Raw genomic sequence first — 24,250 nt, forward strand, 5'->3', positions numbered from 1 at the left:
GCCCGTTAATTTACGTGTTCTCCTAACGGAGCACACAGGCATTCCCCTATGCCCGGGATCTCTCAGTACTGGCTACTACTAGTAGCCTTCGTACTGAGGGAAAGCATGGGGTCGGATCACAGCGGTGATACCCGCCAATTAACCCCTTAAATGTGGCAGTCAATAGCGACCGCTGCATTTAAGGAGTTACAACAACAGCAGCATCCCGCGATGCTATGGCAATCAAAGGCCTAAAAAAGGCCTCCGGGTCTGCCATCTACGGAAGGCGATTAGGTCCTACTAGAGGCAGGATCAAATACGCTGCCTGTCAGTGTGAAACTAACAGATGTAATATCCTGCAATGCATAAGTATTGCAGGGTATTATAACAATTGATCAGAGTTGGACCTTCAAGTCCCAAGTGAGACTAAAAAAGAAAAGTTACAAATAATGTACAAGATAAAAAAGTTAAAGTTTCAAGTAATAACATTGAAAATTGCACTTTTTCCCTTATAAAGACCTTTGAAAATTAAATAAATAAACTATGCATAATTTGTATTGCCGAGTCCGAAACGGCCTAAACGATAAAAATATAATGTTATTCATATTGCATGGTGGCCGCCATAAAAATAAATAAAAAACAATACCGGAATCACTATTTTTTTTAGTTACTTCACCTCCCAAGAAATTTAATAAATAGGGATCAAAAATGTTACCAAAAAATTGTACCAATAAAAACTACAGTTTGTTCCACAAAAAACAAGCCCTCACACAGCTTTCTTGATGGAAAAATAAAAAAGTTATGGCTCTTAGAATATGGCAACACAAAAACAAAATAATTTTTTTTAAACTGTGATTTTATCGTGCAAACACCATAAGACATAAAAAAACTATTTACATATGGTATCGCCGTAATCGCATCGACCCGCAGAATAAATTGCATATGTAATTTGTGAACGCTGTAAAAAAAAGGAATAAAAAACAATAGAATTGCTGTTTTTTGTTCACCACCCCTCTAAAAAAAAACTGAATAAAAAGTGAACAAAAACTTGCATGTACCTCAAAATGGTAACAAAAAAAATTACAGATTGTCCCGCAAAAAATAAGCCCTCACACCGCTCCGTCACAAAAACCGTTATGTCTCCGAATATGGAGAGATAAATTGTGCAGTGTTGCAAAAGCGGTTAAGATTGGGCACCATTTATCAGTGCAACACTGGCCACACATCTGCGGATTATTATTTATTTACCGCATTATTATACCCTCTTATTATAGCCTGATGTACTACGCACAGCTTACATATGCCTCAACATCATAAACTGAAATGCCAGCAATACCCCAAATCAGAACTACTACCAAGCTAAATCTGTGCTCCAAAAGCAAAATGGCCTTCAGAGCCCTGCAACGTGCCCAAACATTTCCCTCCACATATATGGCATCGCCATACCCGGGAGAATTCGCTTAACAGTTTATGAGGTATTTGTCTTCAGTGGCACAACATATTGCACACTAAAATGGCATATCAGTGGAAAATTGCAATTTTCACCTTTCCCCAACCGCTGCACATAATTTCTAATGAAAAAACACCTGTGGGGTTAAAATGCTCACTACACCCCTTAAAATGCCCTAAGGGGTGTAGTTTCCAAAATAGGGGTCACTACTTGAGGGTTTATTTTACCATTTGACTTCAGGGCCCTGCAATTGTGGGCCAATGCTGTGAAAATCCCCAAAATAGGCCTTAAATTTGCATGTCGCTCTTCACTTCTGAGCCCTGTCATATGTCAAGGCAAATGATAAATGCCTTGAGGGGTGTAGTTTCCCAAATGGGGTCACTTCTTGGGGGCTTCCACTGTACTCTGGTACCTCAGGGGTTTTGCAAATGCGACATGGCCAAAAAAGCAATCCAGCAAAATCTGCATGCCAAATAGCCCTCCTGCGTATTTGAGCCCTGCCGTGTGTCCAAACAGCAGTTTACAACTACATGTGGGGTATTGCTGTACCCGGGAGAAATTGCCTTACAAATGTTGGGCGGCTTTTTCTCCTTTATCTCTTGGGAAAATTTAAAAATGCAACATTTAATTGGAAAAAAAAATTCTATTCATCTTCACGGCCTAATTCTAATAAATTCTGAAAAAGACCTGTGGGGTCTAAATGCTCACTATACCCCTCTATAATTCCTTGAGGGGTGTAGTTTGCCAAATGGTGTCTTTTTTGGGGGTTTCCACTGTTTTGGCCCCACAAGACCTATTCAAACCTGACATGGTGCCTAAAATTTATTCTAATAAAAAGGAAGCCCCAAAATCCACTAGATGGTCCTTTGCTTCTGAGTCCTGTGTTTCAGTCCATTAGCACACTAGGACCACATGTGGGATATTTCTAAAAACTGTAGAATCAGGGCATTAAATATTGAGTTGCGTTTCTTTGTTAAAACCTTCTGTGTTTCAGAAAAAAATTTAATTTCTAAAAAAAAAATACAAAATTTATACATTTCACCTCCGCTGCTTTAATTTCTGTGAAATGCCTAAAGGGTTAAGAAACTTTCTAAATGGTATCCTGTTGTTGTGTGTCGCTGAGACCAGGCTATGGCCACTAATGGTGGGTCATGTGACACAACCCTTCCATCATTTAGCGGGAGGGGGGTATAGCATATCTGAGTGGGTGTTCCAACACAGTATAATGCACTTATAGCTACCCCCACACAGTATAGTGCCTCTCCACACAGTATAAAGCCCTTAAAGCTGCACCCCCACACAAAATAATACCCCTATAACTGCCCTCACACCGCAAATTACCCTATATATGCCCCATACAGTATCATGCTCCTATAGTGCCTACCCACACAATATAATGCCCCCATAGTGCCTAAAAAAGAAATAAATTACCTATCCCCGTTTCTACGAGGAATGGAGGAGATCCCTCTGCTCTGCTGGTCTGTGCAGTGTGTGGCTCGGCAGTGACAGGCGCAATGACGTCACTACATCACGCCTGTCTGTGCTGAGCCGCTCATGGCCAGAATTACATAGTGAATGCTGGAGCAAGGAGCCATCAGCTCCCTGCTCCAGCATTGAATTCAACTGTGGACACAGATACAGTTGAAACCTGGACATACCACCGAGGGGGTCGCGACCCACAGTTTGGGAAGCACTGACTTAGAGCATCTGTCAAGATCTGTAGCAGATTCGTAGTCTAGAGGCTGAAGCGATTAGGCGGGAGGTTGATAATAGCCAGAGTCAGTAACAGTCCGGGTTCGGTACACAGATAAGTGGCAACAGGTTGTAGTGTGGGGCAGAGACATGGTCAAGAAACCATTCAAGTTCGGTACGCAGATAAGCAGCAACCGTATGTAGAGAGGCAGAAAGGATCTAGACTAAAGGCAGGAAGCTCAATAGTCTAGGAATCGGGTTGTGCCAGGACCAGACTTGTATAGTATGCCAAAAAGGTGAGACCAAGGCAAGGAATCCAGAGAACCTAGACAGTACGTTCAGTGTTTCAGATGGGTCATTGACAAGAGCTACTGCCTGGGGCACAGGAGTTTCTGGGTTCAAATCCTGACAACAGCATTGCCTAGACCGAGTATGTTCTTACAGTGTGTTTTCTATATTTCCATACCATGTATTTTGCTAGATCTGAATTAACATGTCTGTACCTCATCGCAGCGCTTTTGGTTATGACTTATTGTTTTGTGAAACTTTTCAATAAAATTAATCTTAAAAAAAACCCTGTACTTTTTCTGACATCTTTAAGTAGTTTTTCTCTTTGTGATTGTTGTGGGAACATCTGGAGTAAAATTTATGTTCTTGAATTTAAAGAACATGAATACAATTCAAGCAATAGAATCCAAATTAGCATAATACAACATCTTTACCACTTAGTACCATACTCGTTATAAATATTAAACTTTTGTGAAGTCGCTGTATATTGCTTATTCATTTCGGATGTATGTAATGTTTCATCATAATATTAATGAAGAAGCAATGGATAATGAGATGCTAGGACTGAGAATTTCAATTTCAGCTATAAATGCTTGTGTGATTAATGTCCAATGTAAAGTTTGTTTTGTAGCACTCAATAGTGAAGGAATATGCATTTACTTTGTTTTTCTAATTTCAGGTATGCGTCTGTCTTCAAAGGCTGTCTCACTCTATACACAGGACGAGGGGGTGATCTGCAGAAGATTGGAGAGTAAGGAGTAGTAATGGTTTTCATTAGATAATAATTTCCACACATTCCAAGTGGAGCTTCGTGTAGGTCATGGTCTCGGGTATAATCAGGAAGCTGTAATGGATTGCTTCACATACTCAACAATATCACCCAACACTCATTTTGAAAGGCAGGAGCAGTCTTGATGTTAATCCGATTTAAAGAGCGCCTATTACAAACAGGGGCGTAACTAGGAGAGACTGGGCCCCATAGCAAACTTTTGACTGGGTCCCCCTCCCCGCCCTCCCGACAATGAACATTTATCAGTTCTGTGTGCAATGTAAAAATACAGCTAGGCCACCTGTGTATTCTTATTAACCTTTAGGTACAGGGTTCCGAAAATTGTAACAAACCGTTAAAGACAGATATTATAACATTTATCACTTATTTATGTTTCATAGTCATAATAGTTATTCAAAAAACTGACCCGTAACTTAAAGCATCGGAACACACCCCTGTAAATAGTTCCACACACAGCCCCCCCCCCTCCTTGTAGATATTGGCACACAGCTCTGGGTGCCCCCCTTGTATATAGTGAAACCCCAAACAAATAAAAAAACTTGTGCTCACATAGCCCCGTTCACGCGACGAACAGAGCTGCTCCTCAGCAGCCTGAGACGGGACCCTTGCATAGGCCGGCGTGATGATCACGTCATCACCCCGGCTGCCCGGTGCTAGTGACGCTACCGCGAATGAGGGGGCCTGTGCCACCCGGCCTGGCACATAATGTTATGTGTCAGGCCGGGTGGCACAGCCCCCCTCATGCTCCAGGCCCTGTAGCAGCCACTGTGGTTGCTACAGCGGTAGTTACGCTACTGGTTACAAAACAAAATGGCAATCACTCCTGTATAAGTGTCGGGAAGTCAGACATTTTGTGTCTAACCTGCATTCTCCATCATATAGGTACACTTTCTCTCTATAATATTGCTAAGTGAACCAAGTGTTCCTAGTCTGGAGCTGGAGAAGTAGTGTGTGTGCTGGCTGAAGGGTTGCCTCCCCCTGTTGCTCCATGCCCCTCTCTTCTCACAGTATGTGTTTCACACACACAGAGATTGCAGCATCATCCCCTTCCTCCCTCTCCTTTGAGTTTTTAACTAACTAAAGACAAGCTTTTTAGAAAACGATGAGTTTTTTGACAATTTAGAGAAAGCTTACAGGCAGGGAAATGGGGACTACAGACTGCTTTCCCCTAATAAAGTATTTATTGTGTGAAAGGGGATATGCTGCTTATCCTCCACGATACAACAAAAGGTTGGGCATGTTAAAATCCAACATACCTAATACTTGTTTTCCCGGACAGCAGACGTTGGGAGCCATTTTCTAATGTATATGGCCATCTTCAGAACATGGGGGAGGGGGATATCAAAAGTATCAGCACATAAATACGGATCCTAAAAAAACTGATGCACAAATATGTGCTCCACACCCTGTTCTTGTAACAGAATTTATCTGATTTTGCCTTGTCAAGATATAGATACATGTTTTATATATTTTATATATTCTCAGATTTTGCATGCTTTATTCTGAAGTGCCTAATTTTAGTGAACCAAACCCTGAATATGTGGCACAGCAATCCCAAAGCAAACAGGTAAGTTGTTTTTATTTTCCTCAGTGGCAATCTCTAGTAATTGAAGCGTTACAAGTGTTTGTATTTTTTTATGATTTTAGGCACAGGTTGAGAGCGGTTCAGGAGCAGCAAATCACAACTCCTCAAACAGTGCTTCCCCTCCTGGTAAGTAAAAAATATGTTTTTTTCGTTAGACCTTATGCACAAAAATATATTATGTCTGTATTCGCTTTGGAAGGTTCTATATACAGAGGTAAGAATGGTCAACGCAGCTAGTCCGCACATTGTAGTGTTATCTGTATTGGCTATTTTTGTGGAACCTTATGTTTATAAAATCAATATGGGCACCATATGGACAAATCTACAGATAAAATACAACTGTATTTCAACTATATTTGAAAATGCTGCTGTATTTCAACTATATTTGAAAATGCTGTGTGAATAAGCCCTGATTGGGGTGTACAGTACCTTCCATATACCTCCACATGATGCATCTCTTTAACTGGTTCCCGACCGCTGGCTGTATTTTTACTTAAAACCCGAGCCATAGACTTTTTACGGCTCGGGTTTTAACTTGCTGCCCGCGCGATCGGGCAGCTGAATGTCGGGTCTCCGGCTGTCAGTGACTGCCGGGGACCCTGAGGAGAAGATAGAAGCAGCTTTAGCTGCTTCTGTCTTCTCCGATGTCTTTTTACACAGCGCTCAATGAACGCTGTGTATAGGAATAGAGGCAGCGGCAGCGGCCGCGCCGCTGTCCCTATTCCTCCCGGTGATCATGTGACTGGTCACATGATCGCCGGGTTCTGCTACTTACAGACTGCTGCTGGGTCTAACAAGACCCAGCACAGCCCTATTAGTGACAATCGTCACTATGAGAGTGCTGATTTCCCCTGTAACTGGGGCTGCTGTGCAGCTCCAGTTACAGTGGAAAAGATGGTGTAAAAGAAAGAAAAAAAATATATAAAGTTCCCCAAAGATCTTTTTTGACCTTTGAGGGACAGACCATAGTAATAAAAAAATAAAAGTAAAGTGCAAAAAAAAATTAAATAATAAATACACATAAAATACCCACCCCCAAAAAAACAGTTCCCCCCCCGCCAATCATTGTTGTAACGCTAGCCCGGACCCAATTACTCTAATATAGACATGTAATATATTAAAATTTACGGTAGACAATGACGATCACAAATAAAAGGTCTATTTTAGGGTAAAACTATGTTATTACCCAAAAAAATGGCTGAAACTTAAAAAAGCTTATTTTTTTACTATTATTTTCAAACTTTATGAATAAAAATTCTAAAATAGCAAAAAAGGTGTGTATAAAAACGATAAAAAATGAAACCTGCATTGTCTACGGAAAAAACGTCGCAAAAATCACGTCGTTAGCCCAACAAATAAAAAAGTTATAGCCATTTAACTAACGCGTGCTAAAAAGGGCTAAACGATGTCTGGTCCTGAAGGCGCAAAATAGCCCGGTCCTGAACTGGTTAACAGGTACCTGTTATCCATTTTGGAGGTGTAATCAGTATTATTATATGATATAGTCCCTTGTGAACATTAAGTTACATAAAATCTTAAACTTTTCTAGTGTCTTTCTGCCTATTTTAAATCAAAGGGTCGGCTTGTGTATGAATGAGTCTAAATACTGGAGCTACAGTGAGAGCATGGGAGGTCACATGATCGATCAATTGATCGATCAATCAGCGGCTAAATACTGTATATTAAGAGGGCTGGACAAGGACATAGCTCCTAATGAATTTTCATTAACAGTCATTTTGGTAAGAAACATACAGAAAAAAACAGCTGCAGTGTAAGTTACTGGAAAAAAAAAATAATCATAGTTACATTGTAGAGAATATATTTATCATATGATTCTATAAAGTTTGCTCCAAAGACAGAGAAAAACAGATTTTTTTTAACTTAAACTATCTATAGATGTAGCAATTTGATCATTAACTATAACATCTTTGTCTATGTTACTTAAAAAGCTCTGTCCTGACCGGCACAAGTCTGTTCCATCAGTCAGAAAACATATTGTTCAGGCTTCAAAAATTTTCTGGACTTTTAAGAGGCCCAGGATTGATACTTATCTGATCGGTGGCGGTTCATCCATTGGTACCCCCACCGTTAACAAGAACGGGGGTCCCTCTGTTCCCTGTTTGAATGAAGTGGTGGTTCCATTCAACTCTATTGGACTGCCAGAGATAGACAACCGCTGTACTCTGCTGTCTTCAGTAGTCTGATTTCGTTTTTCCTATGAGCAATAGCTGGCTAATGGAGTGATATAGGTGAAGGCCTTCTATGAATGGAATGCATAACTTAAATGCAAAGTGTCGCCAAATAAAACATTTTTTTAAAGTAAGTTACTTATTTTTATTATATTTTTTAAATTATTTTGCTGTATTTTTTTTTTCATCCACATGGTGGAAAGAATTAAAAATTAAATAATAATTTGACGTGTTTTACTATGTTGGCCACCAGACGGAGCACTTCCCAGAATTACAGCAAGGTGAATCAGGCAAAGACCTACAGCTGCTGTAAATGTGGGAGGGAGGGAGACTCACCCCCTCCCTATTTTTTACTACTAGCCAGGAAAATGTGTATTCAAATTGCTAAGCACTGTCCAGCTCCCATTTTGGGAGTGTTTTTGGCAGAAGCTACAGGACACAACAAAAGGCTAAGAATGATGAAACTCAAGAGGGAAGACCCTTTGATGTATGACTTTTCAGTTGACAGGTTCACACGGCGTGTATTTGACTCGGTTTTCAACGCATTTTATGCTCCAAAATTGTGTCAAATGCTTGATTAAGCTTCCCATTTACATCAATGGGAAAGCACGCCGTTACTACATACAACACAATTTTTTACGCAAGCATTTTTAAAAACCGCGTTGTGGAAAAAAAGAAGCGTCCTGTCAATTCTTTGGCACGTAAAGCGCACCAAATGTTCCCATAGTCAATGGGACTACTAATTACGCAAAATGCATCAAAAAACACGTAAAAAGCTCCTGTATTTTGAAAGACGCAAGTGTACTTTACTCGTTGGTTGTTTTTTTTTGAGCGGCATGTGAACATGCCCTAAGGGAATTATTTTTCATTGGCCTGTAGTTTCTATTGCGGTGCAGGGAGAAGACAGAAGTCGCTGTAGATTTTATTTTTTTATATTACTAACTTTATTTTTTTATTTTGCAGGTTCTGCTCGACCGTTTGGACTACGTCGTAGATACGCTGGACTACTTCGATGATCTACGTTTTTTTTAAAATACTAAAATGATTAACGAGGGTTGTGTGGGGGAGTTTTTATTTGAATAAAAAAATATTTTCTTAGGGTGTATTCAAACGACACACAGCCGAAAAACGCATTGAAAAAATTGTGCTACAAACGCATGCGATATTCGATGTGGTTTTTGGCTGTGTGGGAACACACCATTAGGCCCTGTTCACACAGAGTTTTTTGCAGGCAGAAAAAAAAATGTGCCTCAGAATTCCTTCAGGAATTTTGAAGCTGATTTTAAACTGCTTGCACTTTTTTTCCCCTGTTTTCGTGGCAGTTTTTTTCGTCCGCGGCCATTGAAGCTGATGCAAGAACCATAGGCAAAAATGCCACGAAAAACGTCTCCAAAAAGATTCCAATGAGAGGCCAGAGGTGGGGGCCGCAAGAAAGGAAACACCACTTTTTTTTTATGGCGCTATTTCCGCATCACAATCAGCGCCAGCAAGCTCTGTGTGAACAGGGAGTTATAACTCTGTTCTTTAATACTTTATTACCGCCTTAATAATGGCAGTTGTCTGTTTGATGACGTCCATTACTAAGGCGGGGCTTAGTGTTAACCAGTAAAAAAACTGCAAATAACCCCCCCATTATTACCCCGGTACTCACTGCCACCAGGGCTATCAGGAAGAGCCGGGTACGATCCAGTACCCGACCATCTGTAGTGATGGCTGGGCACTGGGGCAGCCGCAGGCTGGTATTATTGGGCTGGGAAGGGCCAAAAACAGTGGCCCTTCCCACCCTGGTAATGCTAGACTGCTACTGTTTTATAAGTATATGACAGGTTATGAAAATGGGGGGGACCCCACATAGTTTTTGTCAATTTATTAATTTAAAAAAAAAATAGCAAATGACATTGGGTCCCCCACATTTTCATAACCAGCCAGATACAATAAAACAGCCGCAGCCTAGCATTACCAGGGTTGGAAGGGTCACTGTTTTTGGCCCTTCCCAGCATCATAATACCAGCCTGCGGCCGCCCCAGTGCCTTAACCATCACTACTGAAGGTCAGGTACTGGATCGTACCCGGCTCTTCCTGATACCCCTGATGGCGGTGGGTACCGGGGTAATAATGGGGGTTACTGCTAGCCTTTTTACTGGCTAACTCTAAGCCCCGCCTTAGTAATGGATGTCGTCAAACAGACAACTGCCATTACTAAGGCGCTAATAAAGTATTAAAAAAAACACACATAAGAAAATAATTTTTTATTGAAATAAATACTCCCCCCACACAACCCTCTTTCACCATTTTATTTAAAAGTAAAAAAAGAAAAAGTAGATTGTCAAAGTAGTCCAACGAATCTACGACGTAGTTCAAACGGTCCAGTGGAACCTGCAAAACAAAAAAAATAAAGTTAGTAATATGCCGCTGCTTCTTCATTCCTTGCTCCTACTGTGGATCGCCATGTAGTTAGATAGGAGCAAGGAACGACAGAGCAGTGGTGCTCACCACTGATCCTTTAAAACAGCCGACAAACAGCTGTTTTGAAGGAACAGCGGCGAGCACCGGTGCACCGTCAAGCGCCCCCCCACCAACTAATCCCCCCCAAGAATGCAACCGCGCCACTCACAGACCCCCACACACACAACCACGCACGCACACACCTTACCAGCAGCATCGTCACTGCTATTGTGGTTAGTGGTTCCGATGTACAAACTTCAAGAATTTTCTTTCATGTCCAGGGGTGGTTTAGGCCTTCATACCCAGACCAAAAAACCTTTTGGAAAGCTGCATTTCAAAGGTGACTTTTTTAGTCTACCTCCAAATGTACATTTTTTTTGTTTAATTTTTTTTAATGTTTTTATGCTAGGACACATTATTTAAAATTGGAGCAGATATTAATTTTGTAGGACTTTTTTAGAGAAAGTCAGAAATCGGAAAAACAACACGTTTTCCCTAATATATTTATGCTATGTTTTCAGGTAGTTTTATAATGAATAATATTTACCTAAAAAATTAATTCACTAAGGTTGAGTTCACACTGAGTTTTTGCAGGAGGAAAATTGTGCCTCAAAATTCCGTTTGGAATTTTGAGGCAGGTTTTGATCTGCCTGCACGCGGTTTGCCGCGATTTTCGTGGCGTTTTTGCTTGCACCCATTGAGTGCCACAGGCAAAAATGCTGCGAAATACGCTTTCTCTGCCTCCCATTGATGTCAATGGGAAGTCAGAGGCGTAAACGCCTGAAGATAGGGCATGACGCTTCTTTTTATCGCAAGCGTTTTTTACCGCTCACGGTAAAAGAACGCGTCCGCTTCCCTTTGAAATCAATGGGATGCATTTTCGGCCATTTTTTGGCGCGGTTTCCGACGCGGTTCCAACGTCAAAAACGTGTAAAAAAAACTCTGTGTGAACAGGGCCTTATTCTCCCGTGCATAACTATGTCAAATATGTGTACATTGTGCAACGTATGACGTCGCTATAGCGTCAAAAACAAAGACCCTATTTAGAACTAAAAAAACTCATCCTCCCTGAGCTTTTTTTTTTTTTTTAAATCAAACAAGTTTTTATTGATAATACAACATCCGTTATACAGCCTTTACATTTCTTACAGTACTTTACAGAAAACAAATAGAAATACCATAACATCTCTTAAGTAATGCGAAATCTCTTCAAGTGCTTTATGGCATGTATACAACATCTTTGGTTACACCTCCACCTACTTCTCCCCCCAACTGAACTACCCACCTCCCTTGCAGTACCCCCTCACTTTCCTGATTTTTCAAACCACTCCTCCTCCATGTCTCCTGCATAGTAAACCGATATTCCACCAGACCTTAAACATGTATGTGTGTCAGCCCCCCTCCAAATCTCATCTAGTGATCCGCATTGCCATAGGCGTGTACCCATTTACCCCATTGTTTCTCTTGTTTCTGAATTGCCCCTCTTTTCAGATATATCCGATGTTCCAGTGATACCGTGTGGTTAACATATCCAACCAGTTCAGCTACCTCCGGGGGATCCGCCTGCAGCCAATATTTTGCGATTAGTTTCCTAGCATGATACAAAATCTTTTTAATAGACAGTAGCTCCACTCCATCCCCTCCTTCCTCCCCAATGCAGCCCAATAAGAATATTTTAGGTTCTATTGGGAAATCTCTCCCATATACTTTAGACACCATACTTTTAACTTCCTTCCAATAGCCTTCTAGCAGCGGGCAGCTCCAAAACATATGGTTTATGTCCGCCCCATCAAACATGCACCTGGGACATTCCTTAATTGATCTAATGCGCATTTGCCATAGCACCTTAGGCGTCCTATACACCCTATGTAATAGAAAAAGTTGTGACCTCCTGTGCGTTACCCTAATAAAGAGTCTTTTAAATGATCCCAGTATATCCTCCCAGTCGTCATCCCCTATTGGCCCTACATCCTCTTCCCATTTACGTCTGATCTCCACCAGCGGGTCTCCCAGAAATCTAGAGAGTAGCGTATTATATAGCACCGAAATAATCCCTTTAGTGTCTTTTGCCCCTAGTACCTGCTCCATCCCTCCCATGGTGGAACAGCTCAAATCCACCAGGCTCTCTTGAGCCTGCGCCGCATGCCTTAATTGAAGATATTGGTAGAACAGCCGATGTGGGAGTCCAAACTCCTCCTGTATTTGAGCAAAGAGCTTAAAAATACCTCCGTCATACAGCTGGTATACATATCTGATCCCTGCTTGTTCCCAATCCTGAAATCCTTCCAGCATATTAAATTCCCATAGGTATGGATTGCCCCATAAAGGCATATCATTGGAGCATCCTGTAACCCCCAATAACTTCTTACTTTCCCACCAAACTCTATGTATTAATAGTAAAGTCGGCTTCCCTCTTGCCTCCCTCCTTAATTTATGAGATTCCATGGCCTCTAATACATCCGTTCTCTGACCCAAATAATACACCAGTTTCCCACTAGAATCCCACTCCTCCCTATTCTTCCAGCCCTTAAAGTGTTGTAATTGAGCCGCTAGATAATATATCCATGCATTCGGAATAGCTAACCCTCCCTGTTCCACTGGTAGTTGTAGCTTTTCCAGTTTTATCCTGGGGATCCCCCTTTTCCACACCAAGTCCCTAAACAAGTTATGGATTCTCCTGAACCAGTATTTAGGCAACCACACTGGGGCATTATGCACCACATAAAGAACCTGGGGCATCAGAATCATTTTGATGAGATTTGCTCGACCCAATGCTGACAGTGGTAACCCGAGCCATATTTTGGTCTTATCCGTGAGTTTGCTCAACAATGGTATCACATTCAACTCAATAAAGTCCTGCACCCTCGCCGATATCGTGATTCCCAGGTACTTAAATTTCTGTACACACGGTACCTCAATTCCTCCAATCACCAACGGCGTATCCACTGGCTGGAGTGGCAAAAACACCGACTTATTCCAATTAATTTTTAGTCCTGAGAATCTACCAAATCGCTCCAATACATTCATTATCACTGGCAGTGAGTAATTTATTTCCCCCAGGAACATCAAGATATCGTCCGCATATAGTGCTATGCGCTCCTCCAGCTCCCCACAATGAAACCCTTCTATCCCTGGATGCTGTCTTACCATATTGGCTAGGGGTTCAATTGCCAGCGCAAATAGTAGTGGCGAAAGTGGGCATCCCTGTCGCGTTCCCCTCTCCAGTCTGAAGGAATCTGACATCCTTCCATTTGCTCTTATCCTAGCTACCGGCTCCTTATATAATAATTGTACCCATTTCATAAATTTCCTTCCAAAGCCGATCCGTTCCAAGACAGCCCACAGATACCCCCATTCCACACTATCAAATGCCTTGGCGGCATCCAAAGACAGCACTGCTCTACACCGTGCATCCGGAGCATCTGTCTGCAAATTCAGAAAAAGTCTACGTAGATTAACTGCTGTAGAGCGCGATGGCATGAATCCTGACTGATATGTCCCCACAATTTTAGTCACTACTCGCGACAGCCTATTAGCCAGTACTTTTGCTAAAATTTTTATGTCCGTGGTTAATAGAGATATCGGTCTGTATGAGTCAGGTTGTTTCCGGTCTTTCCCTTCCTTGGGGATTATGACTATAACGGCTTCGTACATTGTCTGCGGTAAACGCCCCTTGGTGAAACTATCCTGGAACACTTCCAGTAACTCCGGCAGAACCGTCTCCCCATATGTTTTATACAATTCAGTTGGTATACCATCTATCCCTGGAGCCTTTTCGTTTGCCATAGAACTTAACGCTTCCTGTATTTCCTCTAGCGTAATTGGCTCCTCCAATCCCTCTCTCTCCTCCTCCCCCAGGGTAACCCATGTCATTTCTGCCAGATATTCTGACAGCAGATCCTCCGAATAGTCCACCTTAGTGCGATACAGTTCCATGTAGAATGATGTTAACACCTCTAATATATCCCCTGTTTCTCCAACCAGAGTCCCGTGCACTGTCTGCAACTGATGAATGAACGCACTTTCCCGCATCGGCCGTGCCATATTTGTTAACAGTCTGCCCGCCATTTCACCCTCCTCATAGTATTTTTGTTGTAAAAATAATCTTTTATTAGCTGCTTGTTCCAGCTGATGTTCCCTAAGCAATTTCTGAGCAACCTTCCATTGGGCTAGTGTTTCCGCAGTGTTATTAGTAACATGCCTCTCCTCTGTTACTGTGACCCTATCTGTCAGATGTTGACCCATTTGTCGCGACTTAGTTTTAATGAGCGAGATCTCCCGTATATACACTCCCCTTATATTCGCCTTCATAGCATCCCATAAAATATCCGTAGGGACCGTACCTTTATTGAACTCAAAGTATTCTCGCAGACTCATATTTATGATCTCCTCTCCCACCAATCGTATCCAGAACGGGTTCAACCTCCAGTGCATTCTCAAACCCCCCATCTCTGAACTTGTTCAAAGCTTAACCCCTTAACGCCGAAGGACGGATATATCCGTCCTCAGCAGCTGCTAGTTCGCGCAGGAGGACGGATATATCCGTCCTGTGATCGCGCGGGTACTGACAGTTTACCCACGCGATCAGCGGCAGGAGCACGGCTGTTATACACAGGCTGGCTCCTGCTGCAACTGCCGGAATCGAAGCACGCGCCGATTCCGGCAGTTTAACCCATTAAATGCCGCTGTCAACAGTGACAGCGGCATTTAATGTGTTTGACAGAAGGGGGAACTCCCTCCGTCTCCCGATCGGCGCCCCCGCAAACAAATCGCGGGTCGCCGTCGGGTTTCCATGACAGCCGGGGGTCTAACAAAGACCCCCAGGTCTGTCTTCAGCATCTGCCTGTTAGGCGATGCCAGAGGCATGACCTAACAGGTTGCCTGTCAGTTTTACACTGACAGGCAATAATGCTTTGGTATACGAAGTATACCAAAGCATTATATATGCGATCGGCACATCGCATAGTGAAGTCCCCTGGTGGGACTAAAAAAAAAAAAGTAAAAACGTTAAATAAAGTTTGTGAAAAAAAATTACAGTCAAAGTCAAATAAAACTACTGTTTTGCCCCAAAAAGTGGTTTTATTTAATAAAACGGTCAAAACAAATCACACATACACATATATGGTATCCCCGCGATCGTAACAACTTGACCAATAAAATGAACACATTAATTAAACCGCCGGATGAACGGCGTCCAAAGAAAACGCAAAAAACAACGTCAAAATTCTCTCTTTTCTCCCATTCCCCCCATAAAAAATAAAATAAAAGTTCATCTATAAGTTCTATGTACCCCAAAATAGTACTAATGAAAACTACACATTGTCCCGCAAAAATCAAGCCCACGTACGGCCACATCGACGGAAAAATAAAAAAATGACGGCTCTTGGAACGCGGCGATGCAAAAACAAGTAATTTTTTTCTAAAAGGCTTTTTATTGTGCAAACGTAGAAAAAACATATAAAACCTTTACATATTTGGTATCCCCGTAATCGTGCCGACCCATAGAATAAAGTTAACATGTTATTTACGCTGCATAGTAAACGGCGTAAATTTATAACGTGAAAATTAATGCTGGAATAGCTGCTTATTTTCAATTCTCTCCTAAAATAAAGTTAATAAAAGTTAATCAATATGTTATAAGCATCTAAAAATGGTACAATTACAAAATACAACTCGTCCCGGAAAAAACAAGCCCTTATACGGCTATGTCGACGGAATAAAAAAAGAGTTACGACTCTTGGAATGCGACCGTGGAAAAACAAAAAATAATCCTTGGTCATTAACGTGCAAAATGGCCCGGTCATTAAGGGGTTAAGTAGCATTGGAGAGTGATCAGACAGTGCTCGTGGTAAGTATTCCACCCCTTCCACACATTCCATCCCCATTCCGTTATTAAACATTAGGTCTATTCGTGATAATGATCCATATGTAGATGATACACACGAATATTGCGTAGCAGAGGGCCATTTTGCCCGCCAAATATCCGTAAACCCAGCTTCCATCATGTACTGTCCGAATCTCCTCTGCCTCCATTTGCGCTCGCAGCGGTTCAAATCTGGATCCTGAACGGCCAGCCTGCTCCTTCCCTCCATCCGCAATCCTTTCCCTCTTATCACCTTTCACAGGGGTTCTTCTGGCAAAGCGCTCCAGCCGCGATGCCGCCGCCCCTCTCACATCCCTGCTCACTGCGTAAGAGCACATGTCAGCGCCATCTTGCGCCCCCAGCTCACCGTCCTCTGCCGTCTTAGATCTCCTGGACCGGGTCATCACAACCTCCGATGCGTCCAGAATTACGTCTCCCTGATCACCACAGTTTCCCCTCTCTCCTCAGGTATGTCTCCGGTAGGAGAAGTGAGTCTTAGGATGATTCTGCAGGATATCGGCAGCGGGAGCTCCGGTTTATGCCTCCACTCACATGCGCCGCTAAGCCACGCCCCCCTCCCTGAGCTTTAGATGCAGTATCTGTACATGAATGATAATCATTCAAGTACAGAATTTTTTACGCAAAAGTAGATAGAACAGACTAAAATTGGGGGCTGCGGGGAATTATTTTATGTTTGATGTACTTTCTGCCTGATAGGAACGTATTAAAGCCTGTTCACCTGACGTCTATGCATAACGCATTTGTGTCACGCAGAATGTCTAAAACTTGTGTCTGTGAGTCTAAAGAGGTGTGCAGTTTTTGAGGGAGGGGCTTTTTTTGTTTTTTTCTCTGTACATTTTTCCAAAAATTTATTTTTATTTACACTTCACTGTGTGTGTGTGTATATGTATATGTGTGTGTGGATATAGATATATATGGATATATATATATATATATATAATTTATTATTGTTTTCTTACTGTAGAAGGATATGTTAGCAGGGAACAGGTGATCTGTGTGTACCCTGCTGCCCCCTGCCCCTTATAATAGCCCATTAGATCATGGTTATCAGTGATCTGTTTACACAGACATGCAGAAAAGATGCAGATCGCATTTTCTGCATGTCTCCAAGCCACAGGGAATCCCTGTGATGTCATTACTGGCATGACAGGGTTCCCTAACAAGTTCTATATGAGCGCTGGGTTGTGATTCTTTTGTGACAGGGAACTGATTATTTCAGCTCCCTTTTACAGTACAGAATCAGGCTGTCTGTGTGGAGGACACAGTGCCATTTAAACCCAGCATGTAAATTAACAGGCCTCAGGCACAGTGACCAATCCAGTAGCCCAATAATTTGTGGGTGGGCTAGAAGGGGTTAAAGAAACTCTTGTACGACGTCATAATAGTCAAACTGATGGGACCAGAAATCAGGACCCCCAACAATCCCAAGAATGCAACTGCATTTGTGCTATTTCTTACTATTAAAATAAATGGTAGTCACATCATTTTTATAATGAAGAGGATATTGGGTATGTATGTAAAAGAAGCACGCATTTGTTCACCTTGAAATTGGGGACTATGATGCTATAGGTAATACTAACACATTTTGTTGGAACAGCTTTTATGAATGAGTCCCATTATTTATATTCATCTTATTTCCAGCTTCGGAGCTACCCAATGGTAATGGAAATAACAACCAAATTAGTGCTGTACATCAGCCTACAGCCACACCTCACCAGTCGAGTGGACGAATTACACGCAGCCAACCCAACCACTCTCTCCCTGGAGCACCAAACTCAATCAGTAATGGCAAAGAGACACGGCGGACTGGGAAAAGATAGCAGACTTAATATTGGTGACCAAAAAACTGTCTTATGCTTTCTACTTTATCTTACACTTGGCGCCTACTGTATATCTGGAGAGAAGCCAAATTATGTTATTTTACTCATCTCTCACTAGAAGAGGTCAGGATCTGGATGATGCAATGGAGGAGGACAAAAAATGGTGTATCCAGCACTCTGGTAAAAAAAAAATCGGCTTTATTTGGTCATTTAAAAAAACAGAACAATTAAAATGAAAATCCCGGGACCACGCTTACGCGTTTCGAACCTCTGGGGTTCTTAATCATGGCTATGATTAAGAACCCCAGATGTTTGAAACGCGTAAGCTTGGTCCCGGGATTTACATTTTAATTGTTCTGTTTTTTAAAATGACCAAATAAAGCCGATTTTTTTTTTTTTACCAGAGTGCTGGATACACCATTTTTTGTCCTCCTCCATTGCCTTGTATACCTGCTGTCAATTCAGGATTCTTCTTGGAGTATTTTCGAGCATCTGTATTACTTAAGACGTGGAACCAACTAACGCATTAACTAATGCAGTGGAAACGCGGTGAGCGAACCTTTGTAATTACCTTTTTCTAGGATCTGGATGATGTTTTAACGAAGTCTCAGCGCATTATCAAATATATATGTAAGTAAATGTTCTTACAACATGAAAGATCACCGTATGTAATATTTTATAGTATTCCAACATGTGTGACCTGCGCATTAGAAGAGAAGCCCTAGAAAGTAGGGTTCTAATATTAACGGCATGTGTTATTTGGATCAAAGTAATTGTTTTCCATAAAACACTGAGCTAGGAAGAGGAAATTCATACTCTTTTCACTTTCATTGTATTGACACAACTGGATGTATTTTTCAGGAGAAGGCATTTGTAAACTTCTTTTATTCTGCCATCTGATCATCATGGTAGCCTATTTTAGGTTAGAATTATTTTATTATTTTTTTTTTATATATATATGCAGCACAGTTTTTTGCGCTGTATTTCTTTCTAAAGAATCTCTTTTTATCTACTGTAAGACCACCTAATAATCTATATTGTTTACTAATGTGGCACCTGTTATTGGGTCCAATGGATGCTGATTTAAATTAATTTTACTGTAATAACAGTATATATTAGACTGGTGAAAGAAAACAGTATCTTGGTCAGGGGATTCAATAAAAAACATATTTGTAATCTCTTTTCTTTGCGTGTCATTCACATATATACCACGTTTATCAACAAAAAAAATGCTACTTTAATAATGGATAAGAAATAAAAAATCCACTAGTCTGTCTGTCTATCTCTAGAGAATTGTGTGAACAGAAAAAATGCTTGTGTAATTGAGCCCTAATGGTTTACAGTGTAAATATCCTATTTCCTTATTGCCCTAGAGGCAGCATACAAAGGGTTAATGTCAAACTTCTCCCATCTAGGACAAAAGAAAAATAGATTAATGGGCCAATTAAACCAATTATGACATGCTACTTTCCCCCGACACCAGAATTACATGTTGTTGTTTTTTTTATCTTCTGTCTGGGAATGTTGTCGCTTGTTGCTAAATAGTTCTCTGCATCTAGAGAAAAAACAAACTTCTTCCTGATGTACCTCTTTCATGCTGGGAGTGATCCCTGACGAGTACAACCCACTATTGACCATCACGGCATCCGAGTGGTCCGTGCAGCCGATGCTGCTATAGGCACTTTGTAAGTGTTACTGCTTCCTGAATATAATGTAAGGGGTAAGTCTCTCCGTATGTTTGCGCTCATTGGCACAGCTATATCCTGTGAGTAGCGTGCTGTGGTTAGGAATACTGTTTCATCAAGGGTGTACAATATGGCTTCTTTTACTTAATGGTACGCATGTGCATTCTGCGTATTCTCTGACAATTTCCCCCATCTATTTATAGTGCATACGCGGGCTTAGTATCATACTGCACGTGCGCGGGAACATTATTATCCTAAAATATTTTGTATGAAAATCGGCACTAAGCATTTTCACACCGCACTTGCTGGGTAGCTGGATATTAGCAGGAAAGGTATCTTTTTTTATATTTGGGAAGATTTTACTGTTTTTTTAAGTCCTTTTTACTCATCTTTGTTTTTTTGCTTTTCTCAGATTCCTAATGATAATGCCTCTAGAATAAAATGTAACTCTAGACATAGAATCTGCAATGCAGTTGCAAGAAAAAGTAGTAAGTAGAATTACCTGGATTTCTACATTGATTACTAATAAAATGTTGTCTAATTGTTACTTACATAACAAACACAATCTAACTAAACAATAACACACAAACCGTTGTACTGTTCATGTCTTTAGCACATAGAGTGAACATCCACTGGGCAGGGAAAAAAAGTAAGTGAACCTCCGTGTTAATGACTTTTAACAGCTAATTGACAAATGGTGTTTTAATTAAGGAGATGAGATTGGAAGTTTGGGTTTCACAGGTGCTTTGCCCATTAAATAAAGGCGCTCAAAGTCTAGTTACTGCCAAAAATCTGTTTTTCTTAAGAAAGATTTGTTAGTGTGAACCATTTCTCGATGCAAAGAACTTTCAGAAGATGTGATATAGAGACTCATGAAACTGGAAAAGGCTACAAAAGCATTGCTAAAAAACCTGGGTGTATGTCAGTCCACAGTTGGACAAAGTGTCTACAAATGCAGAACATTTAGGATGGTTGCTACTCTTCTGTTACGATCACTCCAGGGGCACAACGGGCAATCCTGGAACAGGCGAGGAAGAACCCAAGGATAAGAGCCAAAGACAGTTATCACCTATGTGTATAGTTGATCATTTGTTAGAACCGGAATACCCCTTTAAAGCCCTGCACTACTTACATCCTCCAGTTATATCTCCGATTTCAATTTGGTGGTGCTAAAGTGTTTAAATGGGGGCTCCCTTCGAACCTCTGTCTGAAGCCAGCCTAAAGTTCCTATCCTGGAATTAGCTTTTTTGGTAGCTATAAACCCGGTTAAGAGGGTCTAGGAGCTACAAGCCTTATTAGGCCCCATGCACACGACTGTAAAAACATTACTCCAATTACGGACTCATTCGCTTCTATTGTGCATGGACACCTTCCCGTTTGTTTACGGGAAGGTGCCCGGGCCGTAAAAATGTTCTGAAATTTATGGAACATGTCCGTTCTTTTGCATTTTACGGGCCGTGCTCCCATACCTTGTATGGGAGCACAACCCGAAAATGCGGGCGGACGTCCGCGGCCGGCCGTGCCAGGCAATTGCGGGCCATGATTACTGGCACGGCCGTGAGCATATGGGGCCTTAATCAGGACATTTATCTTACAACATTTTAATTTGGATGCTCAAAACTCAGACCAAGAGAAACTACATTCCTTTGATGTTAAATAAGCCGTCTCTATCTATACTGAGAGATCTAAACACTTCAGAGCTGTTGATGCATTTTCATTTAATTCCAACGTGTCAGTAAAGGCTTTAATCCCTTGCCACAAATGGATGTAACTCTACCTTCATTTTAGCGGTACATTCCCGCAAATAGGCGTACAGTTACGTCCATGAAATGGCATGGGGACAGGAGATGTGCCCACGCCATCTGAATCTATTGCCAACTATAATATACAGCCAAGATGCCGTTTAAACTCCTTAAATGTCGCGGTTAATAGCGATTGTGGCATCTAACTGATTAACAGAGGGAGGATGCTCCCTCTACCCCATCGGTCATCTGCAAGCGATCGTGGGGTGCCAATGGTTACCTATGGTAACCAGAAAGCCTAACAGTGACCTCCAGGTCTGCCATGTGTAGAAGCCTTTTAGGCCATGCCAGAGGCAGGAGCTAATAGGCTGCCTGTCAGTGTAAAACTATTACGATAGGAACATAAGTAGTGCAATTTATTATACCGGCGATCAGAAGATAAGGCGTTGAAGTCTCCTAGTGGGACACAAAAAAAAGTAAAACAAAGTTTTAGAAAAACAAATACGTTTCAAATAACCAAAAAAATATCAGCTTTTTTCACCATTTTGTGTTCTTTTATAATTGAAAAAAAAACCAGAATACATAATTGATATCTTCACATTCATAATGACCTAAACTATATAAACATCATGCTATTTCTCGCACAGTAAACACCGTAAAAAACAATGTCAGAATTGACACAGCTCCGTCAATAAAAAAGTTATTGCATCAATAAAAAATATTGTGCTGCCTATGGGGCACCTGAAGAAACCAAAGATTAGGCAATACTGAAGCACAGATATTTTGTACAATCCCCTGATTTATCATAAAGCAATGTACCATGATACAAAAAGCTGGCCGTGCACATCCTACAGACACTTACATCTTACTTTGATGTGCAAGCCAGATAGAAATACTCTTTCAGTTTCAAGAGGAGATTATCAAGGTTTTAATATTTGGGAACAAGGAAGGAGAGGACCCAAGCACATCTGCCCAAAAACGTCATCATCTCCACTGGAAAATATAGGATCAGGGCAACACTTTTCCAGTGAAGTTCCCCAAACTACAAACAAGAGAAGAACCCAAAAAAGGCGCAGAGTGTGTTCTAAAAGGGGGATAAGAATGGACACCATTTCAGTGTGACACCTGCCCCGAAAAACCTGTCCCATTATAAATTGAAATACCAGTGAAACCTAAAATAGAACTACTACCTAGCAAAATCCACGCTCAATGGGCCAAATAGCTGTCTGGCAGTATTTCCAAACAGCACTTTGACCACATATAAGATATTGCCGTACTTGGGAGAACCTGTTTAACTATTTAGTGTGTGTGTGTGTGTGTGTGTGTGTGTGTGTGTGTGTGTGTGTGTGTGTACACGCCTCCAGTGGCACAAGCTGAACACAACATATTTGACACTAACATGTCATATCTATGAAAAAAATATATTATTTTCACCCTGCAACATCCATTGCGCACTAATTTCTGTAAACCCGCCTGTGGGGACAAAATGCTCACCACACCCCCTAGATGAATTCCTTGAGGGGTGTAGTTTCCAAAATGGTGTCACTTCGCTATTTACTTTTTGGAGTGGAAAACCCTGAGCTTCTTCATCTTTGAGCCCTGCTGTGTGTCCAAAACGCAGTTTACAACCACATATGGGGTATTTCCACACTGAGGAGAAATTGCGTAACAAATATTTGGGTGCTTTTTCTCCTACAGTCCTTGTGAAAATGAAAAAAATGTACCTAAAACGACATATTATTGAAAAAGAAATTCTACATTTTTACAGCTTACAGAAATAAATTTATTAAAATGCAATATTTTCACAAAAAACTATGAAAAAGTGTACATTTTACCTTTACTTAACAAACTTCCTAAATGCATTTTGAATATGTTGAGGGGGTGCAGTTTTTAAAATGGGGTTAGTTTTTGTTGGGGGGGTTGTAATATATTTGCTGTCATGGTTTGTGGGTATGTGGACCCACTAGGCCGCACGCTATAGCAGGGAGGCAGCTGGCCAAACAACAGGGAACCCCAGCAATACAAAGTCCCGCACAAAGGTACCTGGATAGTCCAGACAGTGGCCACAGCTCTGGCACAGATGGAGGTGGGAGCAGCAAGTAAGCCAGACGTGGCGGGTGACAGCAGGTGCTGCAGGTTGCGGCAGACGCGGCGAATCACACTGGACGTGGCAGATGACACAGGACGTGGCGGATGACACAGGACGTGGCAAACAACAGCAGGTGCAGTAGACACGACTCCAACTAGTAGGCACAGGAACAAGAACAACACGGGATATAGGAACAGGGCACGGGTAACAACTGGAACGGGAAAGACTAAGGGACCATTTGCAAGACAGACTTGGGATATACTAGCAACGCTCAGGCAAGGATCAGAAGGGCTGGGGCCTTCTTATAGTCCAGGAAATCATGTGAGTTGATGATGATGATTGTCTTCATGTGCGTGCGCTGGCCCTTTAAGTGCTGGCACGAGCGTGCGCGCGCACACTACAGGACACAGCAGACCGGAGAGGAAGTGAGCCCTGGCGTCTCCTAGGAAGGAGATGGGGACCACCACTCACAGATCCATGGCTGCGGGCGTCAGGAGGTGAGTAGACCCGACGGCCCGCGGCCATGGACGCTACATAGGCCCATCAAAGCCTCAAAAACTGCTAGTAAACTGATAAGACTTATTACGTCTTAAAAAACTATTTACCACTAAC

General features: G+C 41.7%; 1 protein-coding gene across 1 annotated transcript in view; it reads left to right on the forward strand.

The window, feature by feature from the left end:
• The window catches only part of NABP2 (nucleic acid binding protein 2), a 30,934-nt gene extending 12,624 nt beyond the window's left edge, over window positions 1–18,310 (forward strand). Inside the window, exons 4-7 of the mRNA XM_075850184.1 lie at window positions 4,089–4,160; window positions 5,685–5,766; window positions 5,847–5,910; window positions 17,944–18,310. Coding sequence (XP_075706299.1) covers window positions 4,089–4,160; window positions 5,685–5,766; window positions 5,847–5,910; window positions 17,944–18,122 — 397 coding nt within the window. The 3' untranslated portion in view covers window positions 18,123–18,310. The remainder of the gene's footprint in view (window positions 1–4,088; window positions 4,161–5,684; window positions 5,767–5,846; window positions 5,911–17,943) is intronic.
• The last annotated feature ends 5,940 nt before the right edge of the window (window positions 18,311–24,250 follow it).

Source organism: Rhinoderma darwinii, chromosome 2 (genome assembly GCF_050947455.1).
Source record: "Rhinoderma darwinii isolate aRhiDar2 chromosome 2, aRhiDar2.hap1, whole genome shotgun sequence".
Classification (NCBI taxonomy): domain Eukaryota; kingdom Metazoa; phylum Chordata; class Amphibia; order Anura; family Rhinodermatidae; genus Rhinoderma; species Rhinoderma darwinii.